The sequence below is a fragment of the Dermacentor albipictus genome, chromosome 2 (genome assembly GCF_038994185.2).
Source record: "Dermacentor albipictus isolate Rhodes 1998 colony chromosome 2, USDA_Dalb.pri_finalv2, whole genome shotgun sequence".
In the NCBI taxonomy this organism is placed as follows: domain Eukaryota; kingdom Metazoa; phylum Arthropoda; class Arachnida; order Ixodida; family Ixodidae; genus Dermacentor; species Dermacentor albipictus.
The window spans coordinates 50,824,782-50,847,554 of NC_091822.1; the positions used below are offsets into that span (position 1 = coordinate 50,824,782).

The 22,773-nt window shown below is 46.4% G+C and overlaps 1 protein-coding gene across 1 annotated transcript in view; it reads right to left on the reverse strand.

Annotated features, from left to right (window-relative positions):
• LOC135904313 (monocarboxylate transporter 12-like) overlaps positions 1-20,309 on the reverse strand; it is a 168,368-nt gene extending 148,059 nt beyond the window's left edge. The window contains exon 1 of the mRNA XM_065434938.2: positions 20,211-20,309. Within this exon, the coding sequence (XP_065291010.2) occupies positions 20,211-20,285 (75 nt within the window). The 5' untranslated portion in view covers positions 20,286-20,309. The remainder of the gene's footprint in view (positions 1-20,210) is intronic.
• Between the last annotated feature and the right edge of the window lie 2,464 nt (positions 20,310-22,773).

The following is a 22,773-nucleotide window of genomic DNA, read 5'->3' on the forward strand; positions in this document are numbered from 1 at the left end:
AGTCCTGGACAGTATTACAATATTGTCATGCAGTTCAGCCAGAAGACGTTCACCAACCGATGTGCTGAATGCAAGCACACACACAAAGGAAGCAGCTTTTGACCGAGGAGTCGGTGGTTGAGCAGAGACAAATAGCCAGTGAACATGATTACTCTGCATCACTAGAAAAAATCAGTGATTTTGGGAGTCGTGTTGTGGCCTACGTCGCTGGCTACGTGGCATACAAGCTGGGCCAAAAGCTGATGTGTGAGCAGTGCACAGCGGCATTGTTTAGTACACCTGGAGCAGCAGACACTGCATTTATACAAAGTAAGAGCAGACGAAGGCTTCACTACCCATCAAAGAGTGTCATTTCAATTTGCCAAAAATCAGAATCTCTTCTTCGATGGGCTGTGCATATGAAAAAATTGTCATCAAAAACACTATTGCAGGACTTAGTACACCAAGTGCTTGAATCACTGCAGCAAAGAGAGCTGTTTGCAGAGCTACACTCACACATGTTTGATAATTCTCCACTGGAGAATCATTATGTCCATCTTTTAAGAAGTGTAGCAGAATGTTATTTGAATGTACGCCTCTATCATGTCGGAAAAGAGACAACTCAGAGTTTCCACAGCAGTCAAGTGCGCCAAATGTTCACAAAACTGACTCAATTTAAAGGGCAATAAAATTTTGTTGCAACATTTCATTTACTAAGGAAAGTTATGACGTCATTTCAATTTTTCCAGTCAAGCTAATGCCAAATATGTGTTTGTGTTGAATGTGTACTGAAACCTTCATTGTGTTTTTTCTCATTTTCCTGCTTATGTTTTCATCAAGTTTTGACTTTGCTGATGTTCCAATGCGTATGCACCGGTGGCGTTATTTAGTGCTTCATTAGCCCTGCATTCACTGTTCTTCATACATGCATGTTGAAATGTTCTTGTTGATTGCAAGATTGTTCCTATATCACACTTCCGTCTATTGTTTTTGTTCACAAGTGTCTAAAAACATTCCCCTATGCAATGTCAAAGCACTGAGGGTATAAAAAATGAAATGATCGATTAGCTACTGAAGTTGAAACTAATACTGCGAAATGACTTCAGCGGTTTGATGAAGCATACTGTTTTTGTAAACAACAAGGTGTGTTTAATTTGGGTTGCCACAAATTCATGCGCTACTATACAGTTGAGTATTCTGACATGTTCTGTGCGTGCCTCTCTTTTCGATCTGCTATTTGTTAATAACACTGTCCATAATATGGTCATGGATATATGGCAGTTTGCTGATGTTTCAATCCTGTACCAGGAAATCATTTTGCCTTAAAATGGGCTGCATTAAACACCTTTTTATCCCATGCTAAAAATAAAGAACTCTGACTGACCAATACCTAGAAGAACCTTTTACTCATTGCATCAGTCATCATCTACTATCCGTGGTATCTAGTTATAAGTACCTGTGAGATATTTCTGATAGCCTTAGGAAGAATAATTCACACTTGAAAAACCATAGTGGAAAAAAGCAAGGAAGAAACTGGCGCACTTAAGAAGAGCTTCCACAAGTCTGCAAAAAATAATATATCGGGCTATTGCTAGAATATGCTGCTGTTGTATGGGACGTATACAATTTCATACGCATTTATCTTGTGGTGCGAGTTGCTTCTTTGAACATTTACTTTCTCCACCACAATATAAGAAATAAACAAAACACACATTAGTCCCATTAGGCGTTTTCCAACACAGTCACATAATTTTAGGTGATTTTGTCACGTGACAGCAACATATTAAAACATTTTTTATCCAGGGGCTCAATGTCTGCTAGTTAAAACGGTAGGAAACCAAAAGAAATTGAAGCATAGGAGAAGTCAACACTTCTTAATTGATGTACATGAATAAGAAAGGAAAATAAAAATGGATGAAAAGAATGGATTGTGTTGCCAATCTAAGTTGTTTTAATGCACATTTTTACTGCATGGTTTAAATGTTCCATTGAACTGATTATATGAATACAATTGCCACGCCTTTCTCTTTGATTCATACCAATACACAGCAGTATCTTATGCGTATATTCCTTATTAGATTAGTCCCATTTATATGGTGCAGAACTCCTTACATTCAACTTGTTGATTCAATGGTTTGCATTTGCTATGTTGTATTTAAATAATAATCTTTAACCCCTCCCATGAAAGGCTTGAAGATGAACAAACCTTTTCTGGACTTAACACACAGGGCGTGCAAACTTTTACAGTTGCCAGTCACAAGTGCCTATAGGAAAAGTGACCGAATTAAACGAATGTTTTTTCTCTACGCTCAAATCGTATTAGACAAAGACGCAATTTGGAGAACTTGCTGAATAAACTCATTATGCAAACTGAATCGCGAGGATTGTGCATTTCTTGCTCTTTGTGCACTTTGAAATTTCACTTCCACTTGTACATGTGATGAATGCCTTCCAAATAGTTTTGCACAGTACTGGTTTTATTTAGTTTTTTTTTTAATTAGTAGACCCGTGTGCTTCTCTGTATGGTGCGCCGTTACATGAATGCAGCGCTTTAACGGCTACTGTGCGCATCGACGTGCCAATCTAGGTCATGAAACACTACATGTTGGTATAAAGCAGGCGTGCAGCTTGTGTAAATGTCGATGTCGAGGGCAGCAAAATGCACATATTCTGGGTAAATCTCTATCAGCACGTGTGTAATAATTGTGGTACACCTGTGCAGGTGTGCATGACCCTCGAACGTGCTCTGCCTAAAAGAGTCGGCGCTGTCGCGAGTAATGCGAGAAACAAGCAACAGTTGAGCAACACGTGTTTTAATATGCACAAAAGCAAGTTGTTACTGAACACGAAGTTCTGAAACTAGGATTATGCATTCTTGAATAACGCACGTTCTACGTGCCGCAAATGCAACATGCGCTGTCAAAAGCAGGAATCACTGACCTGCAAGGCGTTCACTGTACAGATTCTGAAACGTATCGGTTTCGGTCTGCGATGGCACGTTAGCATGATTCCGCTGAAGTGGAGGCAAAATTTCCCGCGGATATTCCTTCGTCCGTTGTCACTGCCGTGGCGCGGTACATTGCGTACAGCGTTACACATGCGCGTTCATTTCACGAGCTTTAGTTCCTCCTGTCCCACATGGCCACAGCAACATCCGGCAGAGCACGGTGCAGGTAACACAGCACAACAAGACACGGTGACTAACGCAAACCCGCCCACACAGCGCCTTTGCCACGGCACGAAACCTACCAGAGCAACACGTGTGAGCGCTCAAAACCATAACAACGCCGCCATTGTGGCCCAAAAGGCGGGGCTATACAACAAAAAAAATAAAAAAGCAGCAAAAAATGAGAACCTAATACGTCATTTCCGCCACACTTTTCTCCTAGCGCGCGGAGGGGGTAGGGCCTCTCCTTAGTTTCCTTCCTCCGTGACCCGTACGAAAAGAAGGAGGCGCTTTCGCGCCGCGTTTTCCGGGTTGCCAGACAACATAACTCTCAACGACATGTATTGTCTCTGTTACCGCATATATAATATGCCCTTAAACTTACAGAACACTACAATAAAAATAATCTAAGTGTAATTAGACAGCGACGTTTCTTTCGGAAGTGTCTTTATCAAGCTTAATTTCAAGCAGCAATATTGTGTGCGAAACTGCGACTATGTACCTTCCGCATGCTGAGAAGCCGCTGCTTGTTTACAACTTCACATATAAAAAGGAGGGTCGGCCGCTTACTACCGAGCAGAAGAGGCGACTGCTACCATTAAGGGGGATGCTGATACTGAAGCAAAAAAAAATGCGGGTCAAGAGGTGCATGTGGGTGCGGGCTGCCTGGTTGAGAAGAGAGCGAGAACCATACACTGGTATTATTAGCAAATTGTCTTGCCAGTATTAGCGATGAGACGCGACGCTTCTCCACTTTAGTTATTAGGGCCTCATTGAAGGTTGCTTTGTTCGTTTTAGGTGAACACGATGCGCGAACCAACACGATGCGCGAACGAAATCACGGTAGCACATGTTTTCCTTGACGCGCGCGCCAGTTCTGCCGAGAAAAAAAAAAGTTCCGCCAAGGAGGTTCCGTCGAGATGCGCAGAGACCAGGGCCATCGGGTGGCAAAAAAATAACCAAAATGTCATGTGACCAAATGCCACGTGACTTACCTGACCTCTGATTGGTGGACGCGCCCGCGCGACGCGTTTTTTTCTACTCCGAGCAGCAGCACGCGGCGGCGCGATTTCGTGATGGATCCTGCTGGGCACGCGTCAAAATGACGCGCGCGTCCCACCATCCGCGCGTCAATCGCGCCTGAAATCGCGCCATGCGGTTCCGCCTTAAGAAGCATTTAGCCTACTGAGTGCAATTAGATGTGTTGTTGTCAAGATATTAGCATTTAGCTCACGCATGATAAGTACATTTTTGGGCTGTGAAGATACGTTCTTGAGAAGCACGCCTCCCACTCAGCGTTGACATATGGATAAAACTCAAAAATTGACGATGTAGGCGAACGGTAGATACACCGAAGAATAAGTTTGTTAGCACTAGGACGGGATGCTGGTTTCCTTAGTTCTGTTCAAGCATATTTGCAGTTGGTAACAGCAATATAAATGCCAGATCTCGGTTCTAAGCTTGTGGGGTTCTCACACGCGTGCTCTTGGGACAAAGGAATGACAACACAGTAGTGCGAACAATCACAAGGACATTCACTGCACCTTTCATCGATCAATGCCTGCTAGCCGAGTTGTTATGCACAATACATGCCGATGGGCGCGCGCCAAATCTAGGAAGTCTGACTCACCGCGACCGCATAGCGAGCGAATATGTTAGCCCCATGCTGGATCCCAACGCCTAGTCGTTGGCGTGTGCGGTCACGCGAACGGTGGCGCGTTCGAAGGCGGCCACGCGAGACGGTCTCGCAGAAGCATGGAACGCCGCGCGCGCTGCACGTCCGCGCTGCTTGCCGTTCCGAACCAAAGACAGGAAGAGCCTTCCTTTTCACCGCCGAAGTAACCCTGCCGCGAGGCGGCGTTAGCAGCGCAACACTCGCGCCATCTCTCGCACTGCTCTTCAACCACTCCGACAGCCGCGGGCGCGAGGCCACGCGGCGGAGCCGCACTGCAGGAGACGGGAGCTATGCGGGAAACCAAGATATCAGGGGGCGCGTGAGAGTCACGCATCCCCACAAGCTACGGTGGGTGAAATGGCGACGGCTGCGCAACCGTGACTTCTTCATGAACGCTAACAATATTCCGACACGTGTCTTGAAAGGTCTAACAAAATTTTATCGCCTGGCGAAAGCCGTGTTTCTGACATGCATAATATAAACGAATTATTCCGAGAAAGTGGAAGGGCGTTAATTTCATCATAATTCCTTTTGAGACTTCGTGCGTTACAATATACTGCTGATAAACAGCATTTGTTTAAAAAACATTTCAGTTTACCACTGGAAGTTTACCAAAGACGGGGTGATCTGGCGAGGTTAGGTTGATGCGTAAGCTCTATTCGGGGTTTACATACCTACACAAGAACAGAAAGGTTGGGCTTGGTGCCTAATGCGACAAATTCGACCATCATTTCATTGTCTTCCTTTAATCTCACAGTCGTCTGTCCAAAGATATAACCACAAATTTTTACCATCTATCGTGTGCGCGTGCAGGAATTAATCCCGAAAATAGTGCAATGTCGGGGCGACCCGTGGTGGAAGTCAAGCAGGTGTTAAGCACTCCCCATGCGTAAGCCAATCCCGAGGATAGTGCGATACCGGGCCAAACCGCGGCGGAGGTGAAGAAGCGTTAAGCACTTCCCATACGTGGGTGTTCCTGAAAATTGCGCAATGCCGGGCGACCCGCGGCGGAGGTGCAGTTCGCCATTAATGAGCCCACATACACAGCTTCGCGGGTCATCCTTCTTCACAGAGTGGAGGGGTATTTAGTTTTTTTTCTCGTCCTTTTCACGGAAAGAGCCTTAGCGAACCGCCGTTTGTTTCAGGCGTCTGGTAATGACGTCGAAATACTCGATTCTAGCGACGGCCAGGAAAACCGAGTCATTCGTGTGAATCTTCGCCTTTAGCGCCTTGCTAATGAATAAATCCTTGTTTATCGCGAGAACAGCAGTGTGGATTAATGTTTCTGTTTGAGTCCGTCTTAATGGGGACACAATGAATGACGTCAAAATGGGATTCGTTGCTGGTGCAGCTGATTTTAGTACCGAATGGCCGCACAGTCTTCCCCTGAGAGCATGAAATTTATTCTAACTTAACATTGTTAAGTATCGAATATTGTTGTTTATCGGGCACACGGTCAGTTAGATATTATTTTTGTTTTGTTTTTCAGTGCCTTGCTGGCAGAAATAAGAGCAGCGCTTTTTTCGTAGTTACTCCACTAGCACATTGACCTCATAGATACCTGACAGAAGGGTTTCAATGTCCACCTTCCATTTTGCTACATCAGGTTCAGATGCTTTATATTTGAGTTTCCATTTGTCAGTAAGTTTCGTAGCTACTTCTTCTAGTCTAATTTCAGATAAGGCTTCCAGCTGCTCAATGTGCTTCGCAAACTCTGCAATAGTTCGCATGATGGCAGACAAAGCAGAACAAGGACGAAAATGATACAGTATGGTTGCATAAAAAAAGAACCAAGTCAGTCGCAGCAGCAGCTGCGAAACAAAAACGCCCAATTCGAATGCAATTCACAAACGACAATAACCTGCGAAAGCATCCAAAAATATTTAGGTGACTACCACTACATAGAGCCCTAAGTGCTGCTGCAAGCTGCTGTTGGACGAGACATGCCACGCTTCTTGCCGGAATGGAGCCGGCGATATGGACAAAAAATTCGGGCAGTTCATCCGCGATCCACGCAGGGTAGTGGTAAGTCGCTTTCTAGGAGAGCCACTTACCACAATCCGTCAGTTCTGCACTACCAGCATATATCAGTTGCTGCTGCGTAGAGCCCCAACTGATGCTGCAAAGTGATGTTGGACAAAACGTGCCCCCGCATTTTTGCGGAGGTGTGTTCATCATCTGAACGCGCACGGAGGGCCACAAGAAATGCAGCACTAGAGCTCACGTTTGTCCATATCGAGTTTCCTGGAGACCTACTGGTGTACCCAAAGCACGGTACAAAAGTGTTTTTCCATTCGCGTCTGTATTAAGATTGCAGCCGAAGTGGCGGAGCAAGGGCACCCGCGATATCGTGCTCAGCTGCAGAGCATCGATGCCACTGACTCACTGTGGCTCATGCTTCTAATCTACATTTCCATTCCCGTTATTTCAGCACGAAAACGTTGAGGACTACGGGCAATAGAAGCATTTACATGGCTTGACGTGGTCCGTGGCCCTTTTGTACCGGCAGTGGCAGAGAATGAGGGAAGGTAGGAGTAGGATCTCCTTAATATAAGTGCGATTAATGACGACAAAGACACTGACTTCTATCAACGTATGATGGCAAAAGCTGCTTCAATGCAAGTTTAATAAAAGAATGCGGCAGGTCTAACGAGCTCGAATATACGAGGGTGAATCCGAAAGTCATTGCCCCTATTTTTTATTAGCCAAAATAAGACGCATACAGGTAACTACAAATATACGTACTATTTTACGCACCTTACACTATTTTTTTCCCACACCGTCTCAGTAATTTGTCCTATCGCAGCAGTAAAATTTATATGCCCCTGTGGTCAGAGAGTGATGCACGCGGCCTCCTGAAACGCTCATTGTCATGCCACTCTTGACAGCATTTTGTGAGCTAACAATACCCCCACCTCATACTTCTCCAAGCGAGGCACCTTTCCCCATACATGGACTGCATTTCTCTGTGGCCTTCGATGGGCGTTCATCCCTTGCTCCATAGAAAACGAATCACACTTTGTTACTTGCACGCCGTGGACGTGTGAAGCACAACTGGCATCTTCAAGAACTGACAGCCGCGCTTTACCGTAAAGTTATCCGAAGGGAAGGCTGTGCCCATACAAAAAAGGTCCTCCGCTGGGAATACGTATGTCGAGTTCGCAACTTCAGCCGTAGTTTGGCTTTAAAAGAAACAGGGGCAAACATTGCAATTTGCCCTCGTATATATACACCGAAGCTTTGTGCGAGTGCATACATCGTCGAAACATTAGTACACGCACGCAACCCCCCCCCCCCCCCCAAGAAAAACACACAAAAGCCGGGTACGCCCAAATTATACCAGTCCTTTTACAGCGAAGATTGGAGTCACCTCTAACGTCTAAGGGATTTTCGTGTCGTAATAAGCAAAAAAAAAGGGCTCACACGTGGGACAATCCCGAAGATTGTGCAATACCATCCCGACACGCGGTGGAGGTGAAGGAAGCGTTAAGCACTCCCCATATGTGGGCCGATCCCAAAGATAGTGCAATACCAGGACGACCCGCGGCGGAGGTGAAGCAGGCGTTAAGCACTCCCCATACGTGGGCCGATCCCGAAGATGCTGCAATGCCGGGCCGACCCGCGGTTCAAGGGAAGCAGGCGTTAAGCACTCCTCACAAGTGGGCCGATACCGAAGATAGTGAAAGGCCAAGACCATCCACGGTGGAGGTGAAGCAGGCGCTAAGCACTCCCGATACGTGGGCCGATCCCGAAGTTAGTACAATGCCAACCCGATCCACGGTGCAGGGGAAGCAGGCATTAAGCACTCTCCGTACGTGGGCCGATACCGAAGATAGTGAAAGGTGAGGACGATCCACGGCGGAGGTTAAGCAGACATTAAGCACTCTCCATTACGTGGGCCGATCCCGAAGGTAGTGCAATGCCACGCCGACCTGCGGCGGAGGTGAAGCAGGCGTTAAGCAGTCCCCATACATGGGCCGATCTCGCAGATAGTGGAATACAGGGCCGACCCTAGGTGGAGGTGCAGTACGCCATTAAGGGGCCCACATACACAGCTTCGCTGCTCATCTTTCTTCACAGAGTGGAAGGGCGCTGAGATTTTTGTTAAGAGGAGTTGCTGACTACTAGCGAGTACAATGGACGCCTTGAACGCATCGTGGTTTCAGAGGTAGCATGCCCGTATACACGTAGCGCGACTCGAATCCAATCCATCCGGGAGAAGCCTTTAATTCCTCGTTACCGTACAGGTGCGGGTGCATGAAGGCGAGCTTTGTGCACGGCCGGCGCCGCATATGCGCGGAGACGAATGTCACCTGGGGGTCGGGCGGGGAACCTAGCGGCACGGGTGCTGCGCTGTGGTTGGTTGGCCTATTCGCCAAGGTAAAAGAAATGCCACAACGACGTTCATGAGACCGGGGAGATTCGCGAAGGCAAGCTTCGCTTTTACAAGATGTCCAGGGTAGTTGACTAGGTAGCTTTAGAAATAGCGTCCTGTACCTCAGCGGCATTGCGTACTCATAACCCGTTTGTACATATTTTATGTTCCTTTAGCTCCCTTTGAGTTCTTTTCTGGAAAAAGTTAAATTATGGGGTTTTACGTTCCAAAGCCACCTCCTGATTATGAGGCACGCCGTAGTGGAGGACTCCGGAAATTTTGAGCACCTGGGGTTCTTTAACATGCGCCTAAATGTAAGTACACGGCTGTTTTCACATTTCACCCCCATCTAAATGCGGCCGCTGTGGCCGGGATTCGATCCCGCGACCTCGTGCTCAGAAGCCCAGTAGCATAGCCACTGAACAACCAGGGCGGGTGAGTTCTTTTCTATTGCTGGCCAATAGCGTCTCTTAAGATTGGCTTCTATATTTCTAAATTCCCCTGTGCTGCCGATAACCGCTTAAAGAAACTCTGAACCGCTTTTTATGGAAGTCGAGAAAGGCACTTGAATTTAAAATATACTACTTCAGCAATACTTTACAGCCAAATAGTACTTCAATACCTTCAGTTGAAGCAGAATGCGTTCAGCACAAGTAATCAAACACTCAATTCACCGTGCTTCCGCTCCTTCAATTACTTGCACTGCTAATTCTACGGCGGAGCGGAGCGTGCCTGCAACGCTCCGCCTACTGAACGTCACTGTGGCGCACAAGCGATTTTTCTGCCTGCGACGCATTAAACGCGGTTCTCTTCAGTCCGCTCAGCCAGTGAACTCGTCGCGGCTCCCCGTGGCGGCCGCGGTGTCTACGCTACGCACAAGACCGCATGCAGCTACGTGGGACTTTAGCGCACATGCGCAGCGTTTGCCTCGAGCACGACAGGGTTTGAGTGCGAGCTCGCGCTCATATGCTCCAGTCTGGCCACGGCTATGTTAGCTGGGGAAGTATGGCAGAGGCCTTTGCCCTGCAGTGGGCATAGCCAGTATGAAGGTGATGATGATGATGTCAGCTGGTATGCCCCCCTGTAAACGGCAATTGCGTCACGAGTGCCAGTTTCTGCCCTGTTGCTTGGTAGACAATGCTTCTAGGAAAAAAAAATTAAAAATTTTAACTTGGCACTAAGGCAATGGTTTTGTTGATGCATGAGGGGGAGACGGCCTTCCCCCTTGTCGTCTGCAATGCGTTCAACGAGTGCGTCATTTTCTCGGCAGACGCAAGAGCAAAGTAGCACGAGTTGCGTTTGCTGTCACAGTTTGCTTTGTTCTGACCGTCGTCATTTTCATTTTTTTTCGTAATGTTTTTTTTTTTCATTTCGCGTGTGTGATTGCTCTTGTGCCAAATAAATGGCAGTGGCGCATCTGTCTTTTCTAAAATTTTGCTCTATTTCGTTATCATATATGAGCCACAATGCCATATCGCCTCGCTGTTGCTCTTCGGCAGGACAACAGGCAGAGAAATGTGCTTATTTCGCAATTTTATTAGCGAATATTGTGTAGCAAGCGATAAAATACAGAAAATAATATTGCTGACCCGAGTATCTCGTGTATTCAGTAGAAACCGCACATTATATAGGCGCATATGCATATCAAAACTTCATACAACTCTGAATAGCAAAAGTCATGGCATTTTGCTTTGCATGTGACAATCCTACCAACGCAATTCGTTTGTCGCATCAGGTATCTGGTATCGCTTTATTATCACTAAGCGAGACCGCTTGAAAAGCTGAAGACAGCACATTTCTCATACCCAAACACAGACGAGACAGACATTCGGAGGTGGTGGAGTCCTCCATGCTGGAGCCGTTGTCTCGAAGAAAATGGAGGTAATAAATTATATTCTTACGCACAACGCGACTGCTGGAGAAAATATCAGCACTGTGCCCGCAAGGGAGAGCTTTCTTTTCAAATAGCTAAATTCCGATATTTTGTTGTGAGATTCATGCTAAAAATATGGCACAAGAATTTAACAATACAAATTTTGATTTTACCTGCTACTCTATTAAAGTAACAGGTCTGGTAATGCTGCTTTCTCAACAGCTGTCTAAAAACATTGATCAGTTCCTCACAGCTAAATTTTCTTGATCCATGAATTTCTTATCCACTTGTCAATAAGGCATTGACGGATTCGTTTGTTCACATTTTTTGTTTACTCCCTGTCTTCCTTGTTCTGCAGAATGCATATTCCAAAAGTTCGAAGCCGTTGGTCAACTCCCTATGAGCATTTCCTGCTGTAGAAGAACTTTTTTCCGACGTGGGGAACAAAACGTTGCGGGAACACCAGAGTGCGTGACTCACTATGAGCACTGGCGTAGGCCCCCCTTCGTACGCATTGCGCGGCAGCGCGACTTGGTAAATTCGCTCGTTTTTAGTGAAATCTGCTCGTCTACTTAAGTCACAATTAACAAGTGCGAACATCGCAAATCTCAGATGAATACCCGAGAAGAAAGAACAGATAAGCAGCGTTCCCCCCTTTTTTTTTTGTGACACAAACCAGTTCACCACGTAACGTAATATGCGCCCGGCGCCGTAGCAGCCAACGTGAAGAAAGAAGCGCTTCCAGCGCTTTTTTCACCAGCGCGGTGCTTCATCAATCAGTTTCCGCACCTTGTCAAGCTCTAGCCGACCTGCAATGTCTAGTCCAGATTACGCAAGGCTGAATGCCTCCATACCAACTCGCCAAATTTTCACTTTTGAAGAACAGGCAGGCACAACGCTCTCTAACCTCGTCTTGTGGAGCAAGCATTCAAACATATTCAGCAAAATTTAAATGTAAGTTTTTTTATTCTTCCATAAAGCGAACAGCAGTCGCCGAGATATAACGAAACGCAGTTTCTGTCAGCGGGTAAGTTAGCGCTCACTAGACTAAGCAGCTGCTGTCGATAGGTTGCTTATAGTGGTTTCGATAAGGTTAGCGGTTATTCACTACATAAGGAGTACATGATAAACGTGTCTTTCATTCTCGTGGAAGGGGAAAGAAGTGGCCGTGCTGTCGCTTCCCCTGTTGGCCCGACATATTGCCGCAGGGAAGGTCTTGTGGCCTTTCTTCCGTTTTTCATACACCGCCAGAACCACTGGACGATACAAAAACACAATATTGCAGGGCACAGTAAAAGGCAAACGCCTGAAAGTGTGCAGAGAGCGCCAGGAGCAGACGAACAGAATGGCAGCCGAAGCGACGACCGTAACAGCACCGCCCGTCGGCGCAACGAATGAAACGATCAGAAGAAGAAAGCACGCCAAAACATGAAACTAGAAGGAAACACTTTTTGTTCCACACACAATTACGCAATATTACTTTAATTATTCGTGGGTTCCAAAGATAGACGCAAATATAAAAAAAATATATGTTAGTTTTCCGACGACCACCAAAACATGGCGATGCTAATTGCCATGTACCGAAACTAGCCCAGCTGTCCACCCAACTGTCTGGCCCTGCTACGTGGTATGGATCGGCTTTGTCCTGCACCAGCTTGACCGACGTATAGTAGCCACATCAAGCGTGTGCACTTTGAAGAGCTATCAATAGCTCAATGCGAAGGGATGTCTACCATGGCATCGAACTTGGAGCGGCCAGGAGTTAGCGCTTGTTGGGAATCATGCGTGTGGTCTGTCCTTAAGATTCGCGTGTTTCGAGGCTTGTTGAGTGTCCAAAACTAGTCGAAATTAGACAGACCTGACAGCATCGACGCCGATAAGCTGGGTAGCCAAGTTAATTCCTAGGATGGTGGTCACGGCCAAACGTGACCAGACGACAGTCGGCTGCTTCCGGAAGTGCTTAACTATTATCGAAATTCGGAAACAGATCTTACTTCAGCCTATCTGTTAAGCTGCGTCAGTAAGTATACACAGTACTAGTCGCAAAACGCGCACTGGTCCAAATATCCTTCGTGATGGACGTCAGGCATTGGCCAATAGCAGCCTTGTACGCAATCCGTTATTGTGCGAAAAAGAGCGTCCCGAAAAATAGTGAAGAGCAGACTCTGACTCAAAAGAAATACGCTTCAATTCCACCCTATGTGAGGAAGCCGCTTCGAGACAAGGTCTCGGAACCACGTCCGCGGCGGACTCCCAGCCCCACTAAAAGACGCCGGACTCGAATCTTTTGATTTGGAAATAAAGTCTACATTGTTCTTCTTCAATTCCGCCCTGTGAAAGTGGATGTACAAGGGAAGCTGTTGGCGACGTGAGGCGACGTTAACCAAGCACCACCATCACAAGCAGCATGCATGCTCATTCCTATAGGCCAAGCGCAAGTGCCTTATTCAACTAATTGAATTTTTAAAAGTAAATTGCGTCAGAGAAATTGTAAAGTACGACTTTGACACAAGGTGCAAACACAATAATTTCGGGTTGTAATCCGAATATTCTAGAAAACGTCTTTCTGTTACGCGCAAACTCAAAGGCAAAGCCATCTTGCAGCTTCCGTTCTAGGTCTGTCTGAGTTGTCGCGGCGGCTAGGCGGAGGTACAGTTTTCGGGCAGTGTTTGTCATAATGTCGAGTATGGTCGCAGCCCACGCTGTGCGACAGATTCAATGGGCAGAGTGCCCACGCATCAAGGACAGGTGCGTTGTGTGCCTGCGTAGGTCAGGCGTGCACACACGGAAGTTCAGCACGCATCCTTATTCTCCTAGACCCTCCATGTAGCGCAAGTGCGTCATTCAACTAACTGAATTTCTCAAAGTAATCTGCGTCACAAAATTCGTAACGTATGACATACACACAAGCCGCACACATGATAGCCTCGCTTTGGATTCTAATATACGAGAAATAACGACATCGGAACGTGACGGTACCATCTGACGACGCGATCACGTCAAATGTTCCGTCACTCACTGACGCCCTCGACAAATGATGATGTCACCTGATTACGTCATATAGTGCCTCATGGAGAAGCAGCGCACTGTGCGCTTCCTGCTTCTTTGCGCTGTCTCCGGAATCGGCCCCCATTTTTGTGTGAGCACCGCGCACGCACGGGAAAAAATCGCGACCTACTAGAGGCTAACACCTTCGCTGTAAAAGAGCACTCGAAAAAAAATGTGACTTCGCACTCCACTTGCGAGCTGCACGCGCAGCGCCCGACTACAAAATTCGGCTCAGATGTTCACAGCTGCGTATGCTATTCGCGGTTTGTGCTTTTTCACCAAGCCTGAGGGGTGGTTCAGGGCCCCTTTCAGCGCCGCAATGGCTGTGCACGCCAATAATTGCTTATCCGCAATAAGTGCACGCCAGTTGCTTATCAGCAAGAGTTCTCTTTTTGAGACATGGTGAATGGCCGGAAAAGGGGACGATACTGTGTACTGAATGGTCAGGGACGACCGAGATAACGTGGTGTTACGTGTCGTGCGGCATTCGTGTCGTAATCATTACGCTGAATTATTAGTCATTATTACGTGTCGTAAGTAATGTGCTGAATTTAACCCCATAAAGAAAGGAGACACCACCGCGTCAAAATTCGTTGCACACAGTTTGCTTTATGGAAAGCGAACAAGTTAGAAAATAAATATGCATGGGTTTAATTTAGCTGCATAAAAAGTTGTAATTCGTTTATATCAGTCGGCAGTTAGAGGCAGAAACGCCGCATGGATTCGATTACCAACGATTCTAACACATTGACACAAATCTATCAGATGCAGGTCCCACATTTGACAGCGAAAGTGGCTCCCACACATAGGCGCTGAATAGGCGGGGGGGAGGGGGGAGAGGGCGAGAGGGGCCCGAGCCCCCACCAACTTTTTTCTGGGGAAGTGGCAGAGACCCTAACCTGGAGATGTGGAAGCCTACCCCCCCACCCCTTCCAAAGAGTCATTACCACAGTTTTGTCACACACATCACTCGAGGTTTCTTTTAATGTGTCTTTTATTGTGTCTTTCATTGCGTCTCAATTTCATTGTGTCTACAAGCTCACTGCAACATTGTCGGTGCCGACTTGCACAGGTTTTCATTCATACTTTCACATTATTTCTGCTAATCCTGACGATAAGAGGACAAGCGCATTAGAAACACCAGCGGCGGCTACCTACCCCTCCGTGTTTCTTTAACTTCAACATTTTTTATTATGTTCCACTGTGAACACCATGCACAAACACAATATATTTAAATATAGACACAGGATCATGTTTATTATGTTTTTTCAAGAGAAGAGATGGCCAACTAACAAGTATTTCTAATGGTATCGATAGCATATGCGTAGAAAATGAATATGTTGCTGCATGTTCACCATACTTCAAATTGCTTTGCGCGCTTTTTTGATCCTGAAAAAGCATGCAGACATCAGTATTTTATCGAAGTCGTGCGAAATGCACGTGAATGCGATGTGTCTCAGTATTGCTTCTCATTCCAGTAGGCAATGCTAACGACTCGTGGAAAAAAAGTTTTTCTAATAATTCATGACATTGATTAGTGATGGAAACATCGCCTGTTGCATGCGAATGTCTATAGACATGTATATCGTTCACCTAGTTACCGAAATGTAGTCAAGCCGGATCCTTTCCGGCTCACTGTTGTGGGCTTTTTATCGCATTCACGATGTATGCGTCGCTTATTCACATGCTTTTTGGACTTTGTACGTAACATCACGGCGACGACGAGAAACAAAACGAGAGATAGAAGACATACGTCAAGCTAACTTGTACCGCGGCTGCGGACTGTTAAGCGGATAAGTTAAGAAAAATTTCTTGCACTTACATTTAGTTCATCAATATTTATTGAATCCTTGAATTTCAAATGGCTATTTCTTAAGGGGGACATGTATATGCAAAATCTAACAAGCAATACTAACACCAACTGAAAGCAGGGGGCACATTTTAAAACAAGAATCTTTCCTGATACTTCGGATGGGGCTAAAATTCATTTCGTTACATATGACGTACTAGTTCTGCGGAATCCCGCAAGGTGGAAAGAAGTAGCTACTAAAGGGAAAATGAGACATCCACCTAAATATAGCAAATTGATACAAGGGAAACTCATACGGGTTCCTCGAAAGTAAAGTCTCGCAGTTAAAGGAAAATTGGTCCTGGTCCGGGACTCAAACCCGGGACCACCGCCTTTTCGAGGCAGCCGCTGTACTATCTGAGCTGACCAGGCGCATAGCAGATGGCATGGTGAAATCGAATTTGTCATCAACTGGAAGCAAAGGCAAGAGTTTGACGTAATAGTTCTGCTGAAGCCCACAATGTGGAGAGATGCAATTAATGAAGGGAAAATGAGACATCCACCCAAGCGTAGCATATATGCAAACGTCCTGCATATGTGCATGTAAAGATACATGAATACTTATACTACATTATGCACACAGAAGAAAGAAAACCTTTTGCAAGAGTTGTCCCTTCTGGCAGATTGAGTGGGCCATAAGAAGCAGAAACATTATTAGACGGCATTGTGTAATATCGCTTGTGAAAGAATGAAGAGTGTGAAGAGGCTTTTAAAACATTACCTCATGCTACTCTAATAGGAAGAGCGATGAGCAAGAAAAGTGGTAGAGCACTTAAGTTCAAGCGTAACTTTTTGACAAACAGAAAGTTCCAGGTGGTAGTTGGAGCTACATTTGGGAGTTCGAGGCCCACCCACATGACCAACTTTATCACTTCTGTTTCACGAGGGAAAGAACCTCTTGCAATAAGACTCCCATCAAGGATGACAGCAGTTGTGATGGATAGCCACTTGCCTTAAGCCTGTGGACTTGTATGGTGACGCTGCTTGACGTCCATGGGGGCAAGAGCAAACGGCATCATTTGTGAGAGCATCTAGGACTATGGAGCCTTTCACCACTTTTGAATGATTGGAAGAGTAGGGAAGAAGGTGTTTCATGGAACGTGGGGCCTACATCCAACAAGTGTGCTTCTTCTGGAGGTGCGACGCAAGGTCAAAGAAGAGTATTTGGCCTTTTTCAGGCAATTTCCTTGTGAACGTACAAATGAATGCTCTTGAATTTTCGAGAAACATGATCGAACAGAGATGTGGCTTATGTCCCTGTGCCTGTCTAGTCGCTACTCCGCAGCGATTCGACCATGCATGATACCTTGCGTCGACAGGGACCAGAGGTTCCCACTGGAAGTTCTTCTACACATTCAAGAACAACTTGTTCGCAGTCGGGGGATGCAGCTCTACTGCCAGCAGTTCTGACAAGGGACACGCCTTGACGTTGTCAGCCATGGGAAAAGAGCAGAACTTAGATCTCAACCTCAAAACTTTTTCTACGTCGTCCGGAATAACTACGTCTACCAGTTTAGCAACTGGCTGGCGTGGTTGAGGCCCACTTGGCTCACCGGAAATTCTGGGACGAGTAGGACGCCCAAGAGCCTCAGTTAGAAGACGTCACCTTCAACTGGTGGCAGAAGTCTTGAGCGAGCCTGCTAGGAGACGACTTCATTGAACAACCCAGCAGGAGCAGGTCATTTAGCAGCCGGATCTGCCTCTAGGTCTCCGACCTCAAAAGGCGGCAGAACCAGATCGCCGAGTCCTCGGCGGGTAGGAATGGGGCCACCAACGACTTGCGGAGGCAGTAATAGGCGTTTCAAGCCGAACGTAAAAAGGCGGGCATTGAAGAAGGCCTGCAGAAGAAGAGCTGAACAAACGGATGGCTCAGAGAAAATACAAAAAAGGAACACTGCTCGCAGACGATAAATAATGACTTAGAAAGGTTTAGGTGTGGGCTAGTTGGTACGGACCATTCATTTTAAACAGCGCCAAAAACACGCGGACAAGAAACAGCACAGGACGAGCGCTGACTGCCAACAACATCTTATTGAAACTTGCACAAATATATAGTATTCACAACGGGCTGAAAATGGAAAGAAAGAGAGGGAAGGCGAGTCGTCTTCAATCAATTACTACTGCGCATGCGTAACTAATGTAATATAGTCATTATGGACACAATCGAAACTGATCAACTGCTTAGTAACTTAAGTTCCTTATCGCAAAGAGCTGAAAAGTGGCGCTTATGCAAGTGGCACCAAAGCCACCAATTGAAAAGGCCTCAAAGCTTATCCTGGCCATCTGTTCGCTGTACCTTCAGAGCACACGGGTGTCTCCTACTCGGGTTGAGCAACTAAACCTTGCACAATGAACAGCTAGATTACTACCACTATTAAATTTGACACTGTGTGCATGCTCACGTAAACCTTCATTAAGGCAACGTCGCGTTTGCCCTGTGTAAGTGCAGGCACAACAAGTGGGAATGGCATAAACTATATTAGCTTTGCAATCTGCAGGCTTCGCGGTATGTCGCTTACTACAGCTTCCTGGGGTTTGCCGATTACCGTTGACTTTATTGCACAACCTTCATTTCCCGCCTTCTAGAGCGTCACATACGCAGTGCATCTGTGGCGCAACCTGCCTGCGCAACTTGTTGCTGTCCTTGAGGAACCCTTCTGACGGGGTTCGATTCCACGAATCAACGGAAAAAATTTAGGGGCTTTTTCTCGTCCTTCTAGAGCGGCGCATACCCAGTCTGTGGCGCAGCCTGCTTATGCGGCGAGTTGCTGTCCCATAGGAACCCTTCTGACGTGGTTCGATTCCACTAAGCAAAAGGAAAAATTTAAGGGCTCTTTTTCGCCCTTCTAGAGTGACCAAACCTATTGCTTCTGTGGCGCAGCCTGCTCTATGTGATAGGTTGCATTCCTTGAGGAACTATTGTGACGTGGGTTCGACTCCACACAGCAACAGGAAAATTTAAGGGCTCTTTCTCGTCCTTCTAGAGCGGCACATACCGAGTCTATCTGTGGCGTAGCCTGCTTATGCGACGGGTTGCTGTTCTATTGGAACCCATGTGACATGGGTTCAATTCCACACAGCAACAGGAAAATTTTAAAGACTCTTTTCCGTCCTTCTAGAGCGTCGCAAACCCATTGCTTCTGTGGTGCAGCCTGCTTATGCGAAAAGTTGCTCTCCTTGAGGAACCCTTGCGGCGTGGGTTCGATTCCACACTGCAACAGGAAAGATTTAAGGGCTCTGTTCCATCATTCTAGATGCACATACCCAGTGCATCTGTGGCGCAGCCTGCTTGTGTGAAAGGCTGCTTTCCTTGAGGAACCATTGTGACGTGGGTTCCATTCCTCTCAGCAACTCGAAAAATGTAAAGGTTCTTTATCGTCCTTCTAGAGCTGCACGCACCCAGTGCATCTGTGACGCAGCATGCCTATTCGACGAGTTGCTGTCCTTTCTTCGAATAGTGGAATAGAGTTTCTTCGAATAGTGGTGCTTACCTAGTCCCGCGCATACTGTGACTCGTGCTGGCGTGAAACAGGCTCGTTGGAAAAGAGCACGTACGTAGAGACAGCCACATACTAAGTCAAACAAGTAGGCCGAGAATGGCTTTCCATCCTTGTTGTCTTTGCACTGCAGCCCAACGGGCTCCCATTAGGCCACGTACTACCCAGTGACACAAGTAGACTGGAAAACGGCAACACACGAACATACATACAAACAGATGGATAGTTGGCCACCAACTATCCATCTATCAAGTGCTTGAAGTACCATAAGAATACTGATGCATTAATACTCGTTTGCTGGCACTAGCATTCGGCGCACATATGAATTTCATTTATAAACTCTTAGCATCGTGTAGCTAGAGCAGCGGCCCAACACGGCAGCTTCCACTATGCCTGCTCCAACGGAAACACCTTCTTGGGCCAAAACTGACACTCGAAAGATCCCAAGATGTTCGCTGGTCTCCACGGCGACAATGTTGACGACTGGTCGTAAAATTACAACCACGTGAGTGCATTTAACCATTTGTACAATTCCACTGAGCCATGTAGCCTTCTGTCTAAACAACGTCGCGAAGACATGGTTTCTTAACCATGAACGTGACTTTGTACACTGGACCTCTTTTAAGCAGCTGCGGTGACATATTTTTGCCATCCACAATGTTCACTCAGAGGTACCGAAAGAGAAGCTCCCCAAATGTATTCAAAACATTGGTGGGTCATATACTTCATACACAGAAGATGTACTCACCCTTTGCCGCCGTGTCAACAGCTCCATGGCAGAGAATGACAGTGTGCGCCATTTCCTCAAAGGCATTGGGACCATTGCTTTTAATGCCCTTATCGTGACGAACCCCCCTGCCATAGCCGACATTATTGCTAAGCGCCAGCACCTCGAACAGCTTCATTCGACTAGCTTGCAGCCTGACGTATCTGATAAGAGGGCAACGAACTGCAACGAGCTGCGTGCACTTATCTGTGCCATCATCCACGAGGAATTCCATGCACAAGCTTCATTTCGCGCTTCCGACGTCCATACAACATCTCCTGGATGCGGCCTACGTAACATAGTAAGGGAGGAACTACCCTTCAGTGGCATGTGCCTAAGGCCCAAGCCCTCTCCCCTACCAACCTCCGCTTACTCTTTGATTCATGCTGTGACATCACCCATCCCGCAGCCCCCGTCACTTCTTGCCGCTGCAACACATGCGTTCCTCATTTATCTCAGCAAATGTACCGCCTCAGCCTTATGACAACAAATGGCGTCCATCTAGACCACCTTGCTACTACTGCAAATTTCATTCGATCGGCGTTAGAAATGCCGGCCAAAGCTTCGTCCAAACACTGAAGGTGCTGGCCAAAAGCCGAAGAAAAAAATTACGTCATCGTCAAGATATCACAAGCAGGTTGTCCACTTCAAACTACGCAAAACTGCGTATAGCCTACGTTCAAAGCTGCAGGAGCGTTACACTACCCGAAGGGCACTCCGTTAAATATTTAGTCTCTGTGGTGTTGCAAAGGCCGTTTTGTCCTTCCATAGGTACGTTCGAGTAAATCGATCATAAATTGAGACTTCAGATAAATTCAGCTCCCTGGGGGCAGTGAAGGTCACCGTCGATTTGTGGCATCGGGTAGATGTCCTTGCGCATGAACGTTTGAGCGCTCTATAATCAAAGCAAAAACGTACAGAACCATAGTACCGAAGTAGAAAAACAGGCGACGATCAAGAGCTAGACGACGGCCGCATAATCTCGCATTTGGGCATGTTGGTGACGTTTGTCTCGATGATTTTCCGATCCGCGAACTACACGTGGTATGGTCGGCGGCGTACAATGAAGCTGCCATCGGTTTCAGTGTGATGGACTGCGACGGAAGTGTGACCGAGAAGGTATGAGTGGACGTCAAAAGCTCAGCACAAAAAGTACCGACTTTCCAGCAAGACAACCAGGTGTTGGGCCACCATGTAAGCAAGAATGCCGTCCGCACAGACACACACAAGATTGCTGTCGTCCTTCGCGTTCCTCGTCCGCATGAGAAACACTTGCGAAGTTTTCTTTTGTCTCTCGTCCTATTACCGGCACTTTGTTTGCCACTTCGCAAACATACAGTCGCCACTCCAAAAGACCTGCGTTCTCAGCCTGTAGTCGGACAATTTTAATAATGTTTATTTAATTGTTTATAACGCGGTACTTTCTTAAGGAGGATTTCTTTGCAAAGTTGTCAGGCCGTTTAAAGCTAGAAGGACGAATTTTAGGTAAATCCATATACAACCCATCATTCCCACATTGGCTGAACTGCCTTGCTTGCGGCCACCGGAGACACTAGTGTCACAGTTCCCTCTAGTAATTGTACGAAACTTTATGATAGGCCATTCCGACAGACAGTACCCAGCAGCCAGATGGATTCCGGTAGTGTTATCAAAGAAAGATTCTCGTTAAAATATTTCCCCGATTGAACGACCTGGGATAAATAAATATCATTCTCACCTATACCCCTCAAAGCTGCAATAACCTTCTTGAATCGGCGATGGCGATAGTACGCTGGCTTACGTAGTATTGGCAATCGTAACTTATGTGCAATCGTTCTGGGACTCAGTAGTTATCCAGAATGACTTGGCGAAGTTTTCAAATTTACGCAATCTTTGTTCTACGGCACCCGCAGTGCGTATACTTAGCTGCCAGCCACGTTTTCAAGATACGAGCTTCTGCGCAAACTTTGCCATCTATAGTGCTCGCGTGTCGCCGAAGCTTTAATGTTATTCTCAGTTTTTCTATAGAGATAGAGATACCAAAGATCCTCCGAGACTGTGTTATAATGCTTTATTGTTGTTTTTATTGAGTGTGAATTACCCCATCCCAATCGCCCTTCAGACGCACACTGAGATTTCGAAACGTAAGTCAATGACTGCTCAAGACATCTCCTCTTAGCATGAATTCGCAGACCGCGACCAGTTGCGCGAAATAGATCGCCACAATATGCCAGACTATATATTCCCGTTGCACATATGGTTTCCTGGTAAGATTAAAGAGTGCGTTGTGCCATAATAATTTGCGAACTGATTTCGAAGTTTCATCATTTAATTACTAGAGTATTCGCCCTCTACATTATGTGTACGCCCCCCCTCCATGTTAGGATAACTTTCCTCAAAGAAAGAACAGAAGCATCATTTCAGCTTATCGTACATATCGATGTTCTCCTCCCTTGATTCTAGGGTTTTCTTATAATCCGCTGTCCAAGACGGGCTACCGCAACTGATAATGAATGCTTTTGATATACATGTATGCTCTATTGTGTGACATGCTACTTCACCGCAA